The sequence below is a fragment of the Ovis canadensis genome, chromosome 13 (genome assembly GCF_042477335.2).
Source record: "Ovis canadensis isolate MfBH-ARS-UI-01 breed Bighorn chromosome 13, ARS-UI_OviCan_v2, whole genome shotgun sequence".
Lineage (NCBI taxonomy): Eukaryota > Metazoa > Chordata > Mammalia > Artiodactyla > Bovidae > Ovis > Ovis canadensis.
The window spans coordinates 94,631,888-94,645,151 of record NC_091257.1 but is presented as its reverse complement, the minus strand read 5'-3'; the positions used below and the strand labels follow the sequence as shown (position 1 = coordinate 94,645,151).

Genomic DNA, 13,264 nt, shown 5'->3' with positions numbered 1-13,264 from the left:
TTTATTTAACCGTCCTCCTTTACTGGGCTTGAGGCTGCTTCCAACTTTGTGCTGTTCTAAGTGACTCCGTGATGCGCCTCCCGTTTGTGCCTTTGATCAGCTAGGTGAGGGCTCACAGGCTCCAGCCGGATGGCTTGTGTTCAAAGCCCAGTCCTCCTTCTTCCTAGCTGGGGGACCTTGGGCAAGCTACTTAGCTTCTCTGGGCAGCAGTTTCCTTCTCTGTATAACGAGGATGATGACAGTCATACCTTAGAGGATGGTCATGAGATGAAGAGTTCGTAAATGCTCGGTTCACTTGTCCCTCAGAGTCTGCAATGGATTGGTGCCAGGATCCTGAAAGATACCAGACTTGGAGAGTGTACAAGCCCTTTGTGTACATAGGTATAACCTATGTACATCCTCTCATGTACTTTAAATCACTCTAGATTATTGAGAAGACTGAATACTAGGAAAATGCTATGATAATAGTTGCCAGTGAGTGGCATGTTCAAGTTTTGCTTTTTGGAACTTTCTTAAACTTTTTTTTTTTTGTTTTGAATATTTTTGTCTGTGGTTGGTTGAATCCATGGATGTGGATCCTGCGGATACAGAGAGCCAACTGTTTATAGTAAGTGCTCAGTATGTATTAGCTCATGCCGTTTGTTACTGTTATTTCCTAAGGTTGAGGCCGACATGTGGTGTCTTGGGTTTAAAGGCATTGCACATCTTGACACATTTTGGAGAAGGCTTTATTTTTCAGGCAGTGAAACAGTGTACAGTATTCTCAATGGCAAGAAGTTACTGGGCTCTCATGAGACAGAGAGCAGACCTGTGTGGCTGGAGTAGAGGCTGGTTATCACCAGGAAGTGTTTTGATGAGCAGAGCTCAGAGAGATCTCCTGATGCCAGGTAGAGACACAGCCTTGACTTCGTCTGTACGTGAGTAAGGTATGAGGACCGTGGTGGGTTCTCAAGCAGGAAAGTGCATGAAATGTAAACAGCCAAGTTAGCAATAGCCTCCTCAGCTGGGATGGGTCTCTAGGACCAGGAAACCATCCCGCTGGTCTTGTGCTGACTTCCACAAGAAGTGTGTGGCTTCAAGGCACCTTATCGGCAGAGCGGAAAATACTGAGAATACATAGACGTCTTGTTCTCCATGTCCAGGTGAGCAGTCTCCTTGGGGGGCTGCTGGAAGTATGGAGGGGTGGCTTGCAGGCCAGGTGCTACCAAGTCCCTTGTGGAGCTAGGAGCCAGACAGCTTTCAACTGTCCTGGGGGCGCACGTGCTTGCGAGGCTGCTCAGGGGCCTCAGATAGGTATTTGCTGGATGGAAGGATGGAAGGCAGGCAGACATTTACTCTGCAGCTTTCCTTCTCTTGGTTTCAGAAGAAACTTGTTTACCGCTTGAAGGGAGGAAAACCCAGAGTCTCTTTCAGCTTTGAAAAGCTGCATGTTAATAAGAGGAATGATGAAGCTTCCTCTCTGTGGGTGTGCCTTGTCTCATCTGACAGACAGGCGGGTGGCTAAGCCTGGAGAAGTTGGGGAGCTCACCTGCAGATAATACCCAGCGTCATCTTGTTATCCAGCTTCCCTGGACTTATGTTTTCAGTCAATGAGTTAATAGTTTTCCCTCCCAGAGTTAAACGCATCAGCAAGCAGTGGGCACTCAGTGCATCAGGAGTGTTCCTTGTCATTTTTACGGTCTCTCCAGCATTTTCCTTGTTCAGGCCATAGGTCACTTATTGGACACATACTGCCCCGGGCATAGGCCTCGTGGGCGCATTTTGGGAGGCTTGTCAGCTGCAGTGGTCACCAGCGTAGCTGTGAGGTCAGACGGCCTGAGTTCGAATCTGTGACCTGCATTTGGTGGCTTTGCCATCCTGGGTAAGTCATTTCACCTCTCTCAGCATTTCCTCTTTTGTAAAATACAGATGATTTACTTCACTTGAGAGATGGGAAAGTTAAATGAGAGGATTCAGATTACGCCCTTTGCATGGAGCTTGGCATTTTAGGCTCCAATATTAGCATCTTGCATAGATGCTTGTTAAATATTAGTGGCTGTTATTATATTTAGACTGTGGAAGGACAAGGCTGAGTATGATTTTATCTCATGGAACGAGGAGACACTGAAAAACAAGGACGAGTAATAATAAACTAGGTGCAGGCCTTATTCTGAGCCCTTGGTAGGTGTTAACATTAACAATCTAATTCCTCGTGACAGCTCTAGGAGATAGCTACTATTCTTTTCTTTTTCCCCTTTTTTGCTGAGAAACCGAGCACAGAGAGGTTAGATAACTGAGTAAAGATCACACAGCTGGTGAATGGCAGTGCTGGGTTGGCCCCTAGGAAGCCTGATCATTAGCTGTTCTACTCTGAAAAAGGTCAGAACCAGGTGAGTCGGCTTGAAGGTCCTTTAGCTGCTCTGAGCCGCTGACTTGAACTGTTTTGTGGTGAGACAGCCTCTTGAAGTCTGCAGTGGGTCACTGAGGGCAGGAGGGTCCTTTACGACTGTCCTATGTCTGATCGAAAAGACTCCGGGGTGGATGCGGTCCCTGGACCGATGCCAGCAGACAGGCTGGGGTGTGCGAGGTGGCCCCGGGCCCTGAGGAGTGGAGGGCTTCCCTGGCAGGATATCTGGCCCCCAGAGGCTCCAACAGGTGGAGGTGGGATGCCCTTGTATTCGCAGGGAGCCAGTCCTGCTCTTTTGACCCCAAGCACTTGCCGCCCAGCCCGGGACCGCCTTCTGCAGGGGGAATCCCTGTTGCTCAACTTCTTTTTTCCAAAACGGCTCCCTGTTCCCATCTCCATGGACAGTTTGGCCGGCTGGGCCGCTGCGGGGTGGGGCGGAGTGGAACAGTTGAAGTTTTCCAAGGAAGGGGAACCCCAGCTGGTTCTCACATTAAGGAAAGGTGACAGCCTCCTGGGCTAATCTTAGCCCCCACGTTGGGTCATCGGCACCACCAGCTCCAGCGTGCTTTTTATAGCTGTCGACTGAAATGGAATTGGCAGTTTCCACTCCAGCAGGATGACAAATTGGAGGATGGTGGAAAAACAGTAGGAGAAGGGGAGCGTGGTGTTTCTTAAGTTAGAAAAGCTCGGTGTTTTGGAAAGTGGCATCTTATTTATAGCAGCAGTAATAATAATGATTATTATATTGTTTTTATTACTATTTTTAATGATTTGCAGGACTTCTAGGGGCCCGCTCGAGCTGGCCCTGGCCCATCTCTCCGATTTCGGCCCTTTGGACTTTCCCCCTTGCTCCTGGGGCCTTAGCTATCTTGTCTTCACTCTGTCCTCAGGCACCCCGCTCTCCTTTCATCAGAGGAGCTTTGCTTTTGCTGTTTCCTGATGGGTTGCATCCTCCCATTTCTACAAAGCTCAACTCAGAGGTGACGTTCTTAAGGTGCCTCTCCTTGCCCATCTGCTCCGAAGGTGCTCGACCTCCTTGCCCTGCCTTTTCTGACGTTCTTAGCTCTATGAGAATCACCTTTTTTTAAAAAAAAAACCATTTATTTATTAATATTTTGGCTGCACCAGGTCGTATGAGATCTTTAACCTTTGATGTGGCATCTGAGATCCTTATTTACAGCATGTGGGATCTAGTTCCCCAACCAGGGATTGAACTCTCCATTGGGAGTGCAGGGTCTTAGCCCCCGGACCACCAGGGAAGTCCTATCTACTGAAGAGATCTTGTCTTTTTTTTTTTTTTCTCATTTATTATCTAGTCTCACAAATAGTTTCTTGAGGGCTGAAACGTGGTGTTTGCTGCTGTGTCTGCAGCATCTGGAACAACCTTGGCACTTAGTAGGTGCTTGTGGTGGTGGTTTAGTTGCTAAGCAGGTATTTAGGCATATTGCTGAGTGAATGTATTTAATCGTCACACCAGCCTGGAGAGGCAGACACGATTACTCCCATCTTAAAGATGAGGTCACTGAGGCTCACAGAGGTCAAGCCATGGGCCCCCAGGTCAGCTCCCAGCTGGTGACAGAGCCAGAATCCTGGGGAACATTTATCATCAACCCTAGAGAGCTTTCTCACAAGAGGACAAAGAGGAACCCCACAGAATGATCTAGAGCTTTCCTATTGACCACTTTCAGTAATTGCTGAAAAGCCTTTCTATATTCTCTGAAATTTAAGAAATGTGTAACCTCCGCAGGCAAAGTTCACCCTGGGAAGTCCAGGCTGTTCCTGACTTCAGCTGGTAACCCTGGCCCCCGGCCACCCAGGCCTCAGGCGGAGTCGGGGGTCCCAGCAAAACATTGCAAAACAGGAAAAAATCTAAGGACACAAAAATAAAAGTGATGTGGCGGCGGAAACGGGGTTGCCATGGCTCCGAGCGACTCGCCGGGCCTGGGTGGGATCCAATGTTTTGGAAGGTTCCTCCACATGACACAGGGTTTTGGAATTTTTCAGCTGGTAAATCTTTCTTAATTCGGGCCCCCCCTCCCCCTGGCCCCAGCCAAGTAGCTCCCTGGCCCTCTGTGTCCCGCGGGGGCGTTGGTTGGAAATGTGCCTGTGTCGGATTACTCAGCTTTGAAACTTAAATTGTTTGAAGAGAAATTGTGTTTTGTTTTGCTGGATGGTTTCTTGGACCAGTCTGATGGCAGAGGCTCCTATCACCTGTTGAGAGGGCAAATTGATTTTTTAGAAAGAAGGCGTGGGTGGTGGAATTGGAATTCCCTCTTTCCCACTGAGTCATCACATCCTAATGTGAGTCATTTTATGACTTGGAGGTTCCCAAAGGTTGTATTTTGAGCTTTGTTTAATAAATATAAATGCATATGCTTAAAATAAAAATTTTTTGCTAAATTAAGTACTTTTCCATGGATTCGTCCCCTGGAAACATTGGAACTCACTTAGAGAAGACACCTCCTCTTCCCACCTGTTTTTCCCCATGGGTTTGGCTTCACCCCATCTGGTGTCTTCTGAAACAATTGACTTGGTCTGGGATTCTCTCTGCCTTGGACTTGCCTCTGGGAAAGGTCAGCCTTTAAGCTGGGCTCGACCATGACTAAGGCTCTGTAGACCTTTGCCCTTGGTGACTCATGTCCACGGTGTCACAGGTCCCTTGGGCTGGAGCCCACCACTTAAACACAGCTGGCTGGGGCTTTGAGCATTCCCCCAGTGACAGAAGTCAGATTGCAGCTCAGGAGCCCACCCCCACCCCTGGAGAGAGAGAAAATGGTCTTTTCAGAGGGCTGTTTGTCCAAACTCCAGTCCTCTTATGTGCAAGAACAGACTTTGAAGGATCCTGCTATTTCAGTATCTTAAAAAGAGGACATGAGTTTTCTGATTAACATGGGCCCTGGTGTTTTCACCATCAGAAATTGTTCTTGGCGCCAAGAGACTTTCTGTAATTTGCAGTCAGCATGCTGGAATTTCCACCCCCATCGAGAAAATCATACCTTTTATTAACGAACTGTCTGACACCTTCTTGCATTATTTTTTTTTTCCTACAGTTTTGGTTGCATACTTTTTAAACAGAGTGGTACGTGTTTAAGGGTAAGCAGGCTGAATTTTGGATCGTCCGGCAGATTTAGCTTGAAGCCTGGATAGACCTCGTCTTTTGTGCTTTGGGGCTTGGTTTCCCCGTCTGTAAAAGGGGGTTTGGTGGTATTTGGGCCATAAAAGGAGATGGAGGATCTGAAAGTGCTGGGCCATGGTAGATGCCCAGAAGATGTCAGCTGACTGTCCACGTGTCCCCTGGGAGCTCGGTTTACTTACCCGAGTGAGTAAGGCCCAGGTTGGTTTCTTGTCTGGGAGAAGGGTCCTTCCTGGCACAGGTGAGCCTTTCCCCTCCTCTCAGCTCCCAGCCGTCAGACCCTGCTTCATGCCCGACACGATGGAGGGAAACTGAGGAATGCCCCGCCCCCTACCCCCATCTTACAGCTGGGAAGCCCGCTCACCGTGGGAGCTGGGCAGACTTTCTTGAGTTGACAGCACACGTCAGAGGAAGGCTGGGCCCCACACCCCCGCTTCCTGGTTCTCTGAGTGACTGTGGCGGCCGGTGGAGGACACGTAGGGATGACAGCCCCTCGCTGAGAAGAGGTGCCCCTGGGCTGGGATGAAAGCTGAGCTGAAATCTGGCCTCTATGCAGATGGCGTGCTGATGCTCTTCTGGCCTCGCTCCTCCACACACTGAGCCCCCAGGATTTCCGTGGCTGCTCCCTAGATATTTATTAAAAACCTAGTGTGCACAGGTTCTGTGCCAGCCCCTGGGGGCATATGACCGAGGAGGTCCCTGCCCTCAGGGCATGGCTAGTTTCAGACTTGCCTACAAGCAGGTCACTCTGAGATGGGATGAGTGCTGTGAGGACAGGGGAACCAGTCCTAGGAGCAAGACCAAAGGGTCTGGAGGTTAAGAGGAAAGTACAGGATGCTAACTTGAATTCAGATTTCCTAGTGTGAGTGTGTCCCCCACAGAGGCACAGAGCTTGGGACACATGGTAGTTTAAAAAGTGTTCCTTGTTTTCTGAGATTCGCGTCTAACTCGACGGTCCGTATTTTTGTTTCTTACATCTGGCAACCGTGGACTGTGTAGTCAGGGAGGGCTTCCCTGAGGAGGTGCCTCTGCACGGAGCCCTAAAGGCAGGAAAGAGGGAGCCACATGGGTGGTCGGAAGAGTGTCCAGGCAAGAGGACCTGCCCCGGGCCAGGGCCCCAGCGTGGGGCTGAGCCTGGGGTGTTTGGGGAACTGAAAGCAGACCCAGGCGGCTGGTGCAGGGTGAAGGCGAGTACACCACCAGTCAGGCCTGGAGAGGTCGCGGACAGGGTGGGGCGGGGGGTGGGCGCTGGCGGGGGCGGTCAGGTCAGGCTGGGCTGTGTGGACGTGGCGAGAAGTTTGCATTTCCTTCCAGAAGCGAGTAGCTGTTGGAGGCTTTTAAGCAGGGAGATGTCATGATTGAATTTACATTTTTAAGATTGCTTTGGCAATCTGCAGGGAGAATGAGCTCGGGGTGGAGGCGGGGGGTGGTGAGGTGACTGGGCAGGCGCTCCAGTTGTGCAGATGGGGACACAGGGGGCGGGGTAAGCCTGCCGAGGAAGTGGGGAGGCGGAAGGAAAGAGGGGAGGTGTGGGAATCAGGCTCTTCCTCCCCAGCTCTCAGGAGACCCATCGAGGGCAGTGGCACCGTTTCTGTCGTTAGTCCACTCCGTCGTGGCTGGCTCTGCGAGCCCGTGGACTGTAGCCCTCCCAGGTTCCTCTCTCCATGGGATTTCTCAGCAAGAATACTGGAGTGTGCTGCCATTTCCTTCTCCAGGGGATCTTCCCGACCCAGGGATCGAACTTGCGTCTCCTGCGTTAGCAGGCAGATCTTTACCACTGAGCCACCTGAGAAGCCCAGAGGTACCATTCTGGGTGGATGAAATCCTAAGGGGCCGTTCCTGACCGCCCCCCACCCCGCATCTGCCCGGCTCATTAAGCCCATGCATCCAGGGAGCGTGAGTTTTTCTGCTAGTTAAGCAATCGTAAAGAGCAGACCCAAATGACTTCAGCCATCTTCCTGGAGAAGGGAGCTAATTTTAAACAGCAGAGCCAGGCCTGGGAAGCGTCACACGCGGGCTCCTAACCCACACTGACACTTTGATTTCCTCCCGGTTCGCCTGGAGCCCAGTGGCACGCTCATGGGCCCCAGTGAGGACGGGCTTGCTTCCCTTCTTCTGAGCGCGTGCTCCTTTCTGCGGGGGGTGGTGACGTGAGCCCACCGCTGACACGAGGCTGACTGCGGAGACTCCAGCTCAGACCCGATGCCGCCCTGCTTGCTGCTTCTGGGTGCGCTCCTCCATCAGGGGGGTTCAAGAGCTGCCTGCAAGAGCTCCACAGGACCATCCACCCACTGGCCACGCGCCCCCGTGTTCTCCTGGCGGCGGAGCCGCCAAGTTAGAGCAAAGGCTGGGATATTTCTTGAGCCGTGTGCTTCCCACCCCATTGTTTCTCTTACAGAGTCTTGCTGAGGCTTCTGTAGACCCAGCCTCTTTGCCCGAAGGAGCTGGCTCTTTTAGCTTCTGAGTAAAGACTTGGAAGAGCCTATTTTGTGCTGGCTGCCAGCCCCTGTTAATTTAGGACAGGGGAAGTTTGCCCGAACATCTGCTCGAGAGACCGAAGTCCTTTATTTCATCTCAGCCCAGAGCAGTAGAAGCAGCCTGGGTCTTCTCGAGCCTCTTCTGTTCTGGGCAGGTTTTCTGAGTCCCGGACCTAGGGTAGCAACCCGGAGGTGGATTACCTAAAATTATCTAGAACTCGGGCTGAGTGGCTCTCGTTGAGTTTGATTCCTTGTCTGTACCTGTAATAACAGGCTCCTTCCTTCAGTCAGTTCCCTCAAAGGACTCTTCACAGACAGGCGGTGATTTCGCTTCGTGGGGTCTTTTTGCAGAGCAGCCAGTAGCCGGCCATTTCCTGAGCTCTGGTGATGGGCTGAGCGCCGGGGAATCCTGAGGTCAGTTTGTGCATTTAGTCCACCTGTGTTTGCTGAGCATCTATTAAGTGCCAGACACGTCGTCCCGGGAAAAAGCAGAGAACAAGTCTGCAGTGTGGCCCTGCTCTCTGGGAACGTGTCCCCGCCCTCCATTCAGGCAGCCAGGCCAAATGTCTAAAACTGCCTTTGGGGCCTTAAAAAAAATGGAAATAATGGTGAAAAGACCCATATTTGAAAGGAAAGAAAACTCAGGCACCATGCCACCTGTTGGAATTATTTTTTCAAGAGCAAAATCTTCGTTTTTAGATGAAATTTCATCTTGAAACGGCAGCAGCTAGTTAAAAAGCCACTAAGCCATTCTGTAGGCCAGTTGGCTTTAAAAAAAAAAAAGAGAGAGCTGTGGTAAACTGCACCCTGGGCTTCCCGGGTGGCTCAGACCATAAGGAATCTGCCTGCAGTGCAGGAGAAACCTGGTTTCATCCCTGGGTCAGAAAGATCGCCTGGAGAAGGGAATGGCAACCTGCTCCGATATTCTTGCCTAGACAATTCCATGGGCAGAGGAGCCTAGCAAGCTACAGTCCACGGGGTCCCAAAGAGCCAGACATGACTGAGTGACTAACACACAAACTACACGTATCATAATACTGATCGTTGTAACCATCTGTAGGCGTATCATTTAGTAGTATTAAAATGCAGTCACAACGCTGTGTAACAGCACTGGTTTCAGGACATTTCCCATTTCTGAAACAGGAGATCTGTGCCTGTTAAATAATAACTCTCTCCTCCCCCAGCCCCTGGTAACTTGCAGTCCCTTTTCTGTCTCTATGAATTGGCCTATTCAGTGTGCCTCATATGAGTGGGATCAAACCATCTTTGTCCTTCTGTGTCTGGTGTATTTCATAATGTTTTTAAGGTCTATGCTTATCACACATATCAAAATTTGCTCCCCTTTTAAGGCTAAATAATATTCCAGTGTATGTATCAGTTCAGTTCAGTCACTCAGGGTGTCTGACTCTTTGCCACCCCACGGACTGCAACACGCCAGGCCTCCCTGTCCATCACCAACTCCTGGAGCTTGCTCAGACTCATGTCCACTGATGCGGCGATGCCATCCAACCATCTTATCCTCCATCGCCCCCTCCTCCTCCCTTCAGTCTTTCCCAGCATCAGGGTCTTTTGCAGTGAGTCAGTTCTTTGCATCAGGTGGCCAAAGTATTGGAGCTTCAGCTTCAGCATCAGTCTTCCAATGAATATTCAGGACTGATTTCATTCAGGATGGACTGGTTGGATCTCCTTGTCATCCCAGGGACTCTATCACGAGTCTTCTCCAACACCACAGTTCAAAAGCATCAGTTCTTCGGCTCTCAGCTTTCTTTATGGTCCAAGTCTCACATTCGTACTGTATGTATAGACCACATTTTGTTTTTCCCTTTATCCACTGATGGTCACTTGGGTTGTTTCCATCCCACGGACCTCTGTTTTCCTTGAAGAAGCACTTTTCTGCTTCAGCCACCACTTAGATTATAACTGTTACATACTGCAGTGATGTAATAAAACTCTGATCATGTCAACAAATGACTGAGTCCTGGGGCATAAAATGAAGTCATGGCCCTTGAGGGTATCCTGTAGGGCAGGTGATGGTGAGGGTACCCAGAGGGGATAAACTTGGTCCAAAACAGGGGACTTCAGCTGAGTCTTGAAGGCCAAGCCACCACCAGTGCCCGCCTACCTCCATTAACTTGGCGGAGAAGCTGCATGGTCTTGGGAATCTGCAGCCACGTGATGGAAGAGCTCAGTTCAGCCAGTGAGAGGCTGAGGAGGAGAGTGATGCACCAGACATCAACATCGTTCTTGGATTAATCTGTTACTTGACCTTCTGACATAGCTCACACTGCAGCTAGTGAGGATGTGGTTTTTGATGAGGACCTGTGCTTAGCTCAGACTGCCTTCTGAGAGGTGGACACATGTCTCTTCGATGACCTGTGACCTGTCTTTGATTTTTAAAAGTGAGGATTTTCTCAGAAGAGCTCTGTCTGGGGCTTCACACACTGACGTACCCTGTCTTGATGACTTGACTTCAGATTCCTTGACGTCTATCCATCTGTCCTCTCTTGCTTCCTTTTGAGCAGCGGCTGATGTCAGCTCCTGGTTTTTCCCCGCCCCTGTCAGCAGCCTTTGGCGCTGCTGACACTGGTACATTCAGACATGAAATGTTTGCTAGGCACTACCATGTGTTGGGTGTTGGCGAAACAGTGGCAACTCAACCCTAACCCTAACTTGGTCCCTTCCGCAGGGATCTCTTCCCTTCGGGCATAAACCTGTGTCTCCCCTCGTCATTTCAGGAACTGCAAGGCCAGAACGTGCAGGCTGGCTTGTTGGAGATGGCTCCAACCGGCTTAGTACTTGTTCTTCCTACAGGTCATCTCGATTGCATCAGCTTTGGTGGCAATCACAACTTTTTATTATTTATTATGTTGGGAAATATGTCCTCTACAAGTTGAAATAATGCCCGGAAACTCAGTTTCTTTGGGTAAACCTGCTGGTCCAGGACGACATGTTTCAAATCTCACCTATCACAGAAGCTGCTAATCACCATGCTTACAAAGGTGGGGGAGCGTCCTTTGGCCAAAGGTCAGGACACAGTACATACCCAGCCCACCTTGGAGAGTTAATGCTACACCTGAGCAGATGAAAGGCTCTGAGCAGTCCTGCAGTAAAGAAATCCACTTGCCTGACTCTGCCTTTGCCAAATGCTTACTAGCTGGTAGAGCTTGCTTTCCTTTCTCATAAACCCATTTAATATTCTTCAGAGCCAGTGCTCCACAAAACACCCTGGAAACACTTGTGGAAATGATTTGTTTCAGCCCCAAACTGCCCACTGGCCAATGTAGGTGGTCAGCAAAAGAAATCTATTATTTGCAAATGCAGAGTTTTGTTTGGCCCAGCTTGTTGGCCCCAAACTGGGGAGCCAGTGCCCTGCCCCAGGGAAGGAGGGTTCACCACTGAAACCTCTCTGCGCCTGTTGTGATGGGTCACGTGAGAGCCAGGCTCTCCGTTGACTGAAAGGTGGAGGGTGGGCGCCTGTGTTCCCTCCCTCTCCAAGGCCTCGCGAGCCAGGACATTGTGTAAACCTCCGAGGACAGAATATGTGAGCCACCTGTGTTCTCAGACGATGGAGAAGTCATGTCTGGGACAGCCGTGGGTCTGTAATGGGGCCCCTGCGACAGTCTTGGCATATGCAGAGCATTTTGGAAATAGCCTTTGGTTGAACAAAGCATATTATAAAGTAAAGCATATGACAATCCTTGTATCTTAAAGAAAGACGTAGATATTTAACTATAGAGAAAAAAGATAATGGTTTTGGGATGATGGACAATTTCTATTTTTTCCCTGATTTTGTAGCGCTGCCCAGTTTTCTGTTGTCCATATTTCTTTGCAAAAAGAAATATGTGTTTATAGAAATAAAAATACATATATGTACATACGTGCATACCTAATGCACACAGGTAGGTGTACTTTACTGAGGTGATCGAACCTAGAAGCCAAGGTCGGTATAAGTTGGTGAGTTTTTGTCTTAAATCTCCTGCTGCTAAGAATTCCTTCAAAGTCTGTCATTTCTAAATTTTTCCAGATGGGCAGCAAATTTGGGAGATGGAGGCCACGGTGGATAAAGACAAGAGCCAGCCTGTAAGCACCCAGACGCGCTGACCGGATGCCCTGTCCTGTCCACCCCCAACCCTTGTGTTCTCTTTCCCTCTTTTTTGTCCTTTCTTCATCAACGTGCCAGTGCTTTGGACCAAACAGGCATTTAGTGGGTATTGAGTTGATGAGTGAATTATACGTTTCCTGAGCATCAGACCCTCTGATTTGTAACAGTGACATCTTAATATACTTTGATGGAGTAAGTAGTAAGTCATCTTTGCTGCAGCTGAAAAGTCAAGTTCCCTTTAATTAGAATTTTGCCTGTAAGCCTGCAGGATATGTCATGAGTCTTTTTATTTTTATTGAAGTATAGTTGGTTCACAATATGCTGTTGGTGCATAGCAAAGTGACTCGGTTATGTGCGTGTATACGTATGTATCCATATTCTCTTTTTAAAAAATTCTTTTCCATTAGAGATTATTACAAGAGATTGCATACAGTTCCCTGTGCTAGAGAGCAAATCCTATTTGTCTGTTTTATATAGAGTACTGTGCATCTGTCAATCCCACACTCCCAGTGTGTCCCTCCCCACCACGAGTCCTTTTAGATGGGCTGGCTCACTGTGCTTAGGACCCTGGGTAGGAATTTACTTGCGATTGCAGTTAAATCATTGACAACTTTCTTTCAGAACATGCTTTTTGTTGAGATTCCTGAGTATCGGAACAAGCACATTCGGACTTCGGTGAAGGTGAACTTTTACGTCATCAATGGGAAAAGAAAACGAAGCCAGCCTCAGCACTTTACCTACCACCCAGGTAAGGAGTTCTCTCTGGAGGCCCCTTGGGCGTGAAGAGGCGGCACTGTGTGCAGGTGAGGACGCCTGTCATCTGCTGGGCGACTTTGGGCAAGTGACTCACCCTCTCTGAGCCTCAGCTTCCTCCTCTGTCAGATGGCACCTTCCTTATGAGAGCTGTAGAAATCAAATGCATGTGAAGTGCTTGGGACCATCTACATCAATGATATTGGCTATCGTTATTAGTATTTTCCCTTGCAAGGGCAGAGTAAGCATGGGGCACATGTAGGCTGGTTTACTGGAAGATGGCAAGCTTGATGACTCGTCTCTCTGTCGTAGATTTGATCACAGTAGAGGCAGAAAGTGAATATGCCCTAAAATCCAGCTCCTGAGGGACCCCACAGTAGGTGGACACTTGGTAGATAAACAGTTACTGAGCG

At 49.4% G+C, this 13,264-nt stretch overlaps 1 protein-coding gene and 1 long non-coding RNA gene across 5 annotated transcripts in view; one reads left to right on the top strand and one right to left on the bottom strand.

The window, feature by feature from the left end:
- Positions 1 to 13,264, top strand: part of NFATC2 (nuclear factor of activated T cells 2) — a 156,153-nt gene that overhangs the window by 99,063 nt on the left and 43,826 nt on the right. For all 4 annotated transcript variants that reach the window (XM_069548831.1, XM_069548832.1, XM_069548829.1 and 1 more), the window contains exons 7-8: positions 12,021 to 12,076; positions 12,720 to 12,846. In XM_069548831.1, coding sequence (XP_069404932.1) covers positions 12,021 to 12,076; positions 12,720 to 12,846 — 183 coding nt within the window. The remainder of the gene's footprint in view (positions 1 to 12,020; positions 12,077 to 12,719; positions 12,847 to 13,264) is intronic.
- Positions 3,673 to 5,926, bottom strand: LOC138417825 (uncharacterized). The gene is made up of 2 exons (XR_011248309.1): positions 5,702 to 5,926; positions 3,673 to 4,597 (listed from the first exon to the last, which is right to left on the bottom strand). It is a non-coding gene; the product is annotated as an uncharacterized lncRNA (long non-coding RNA).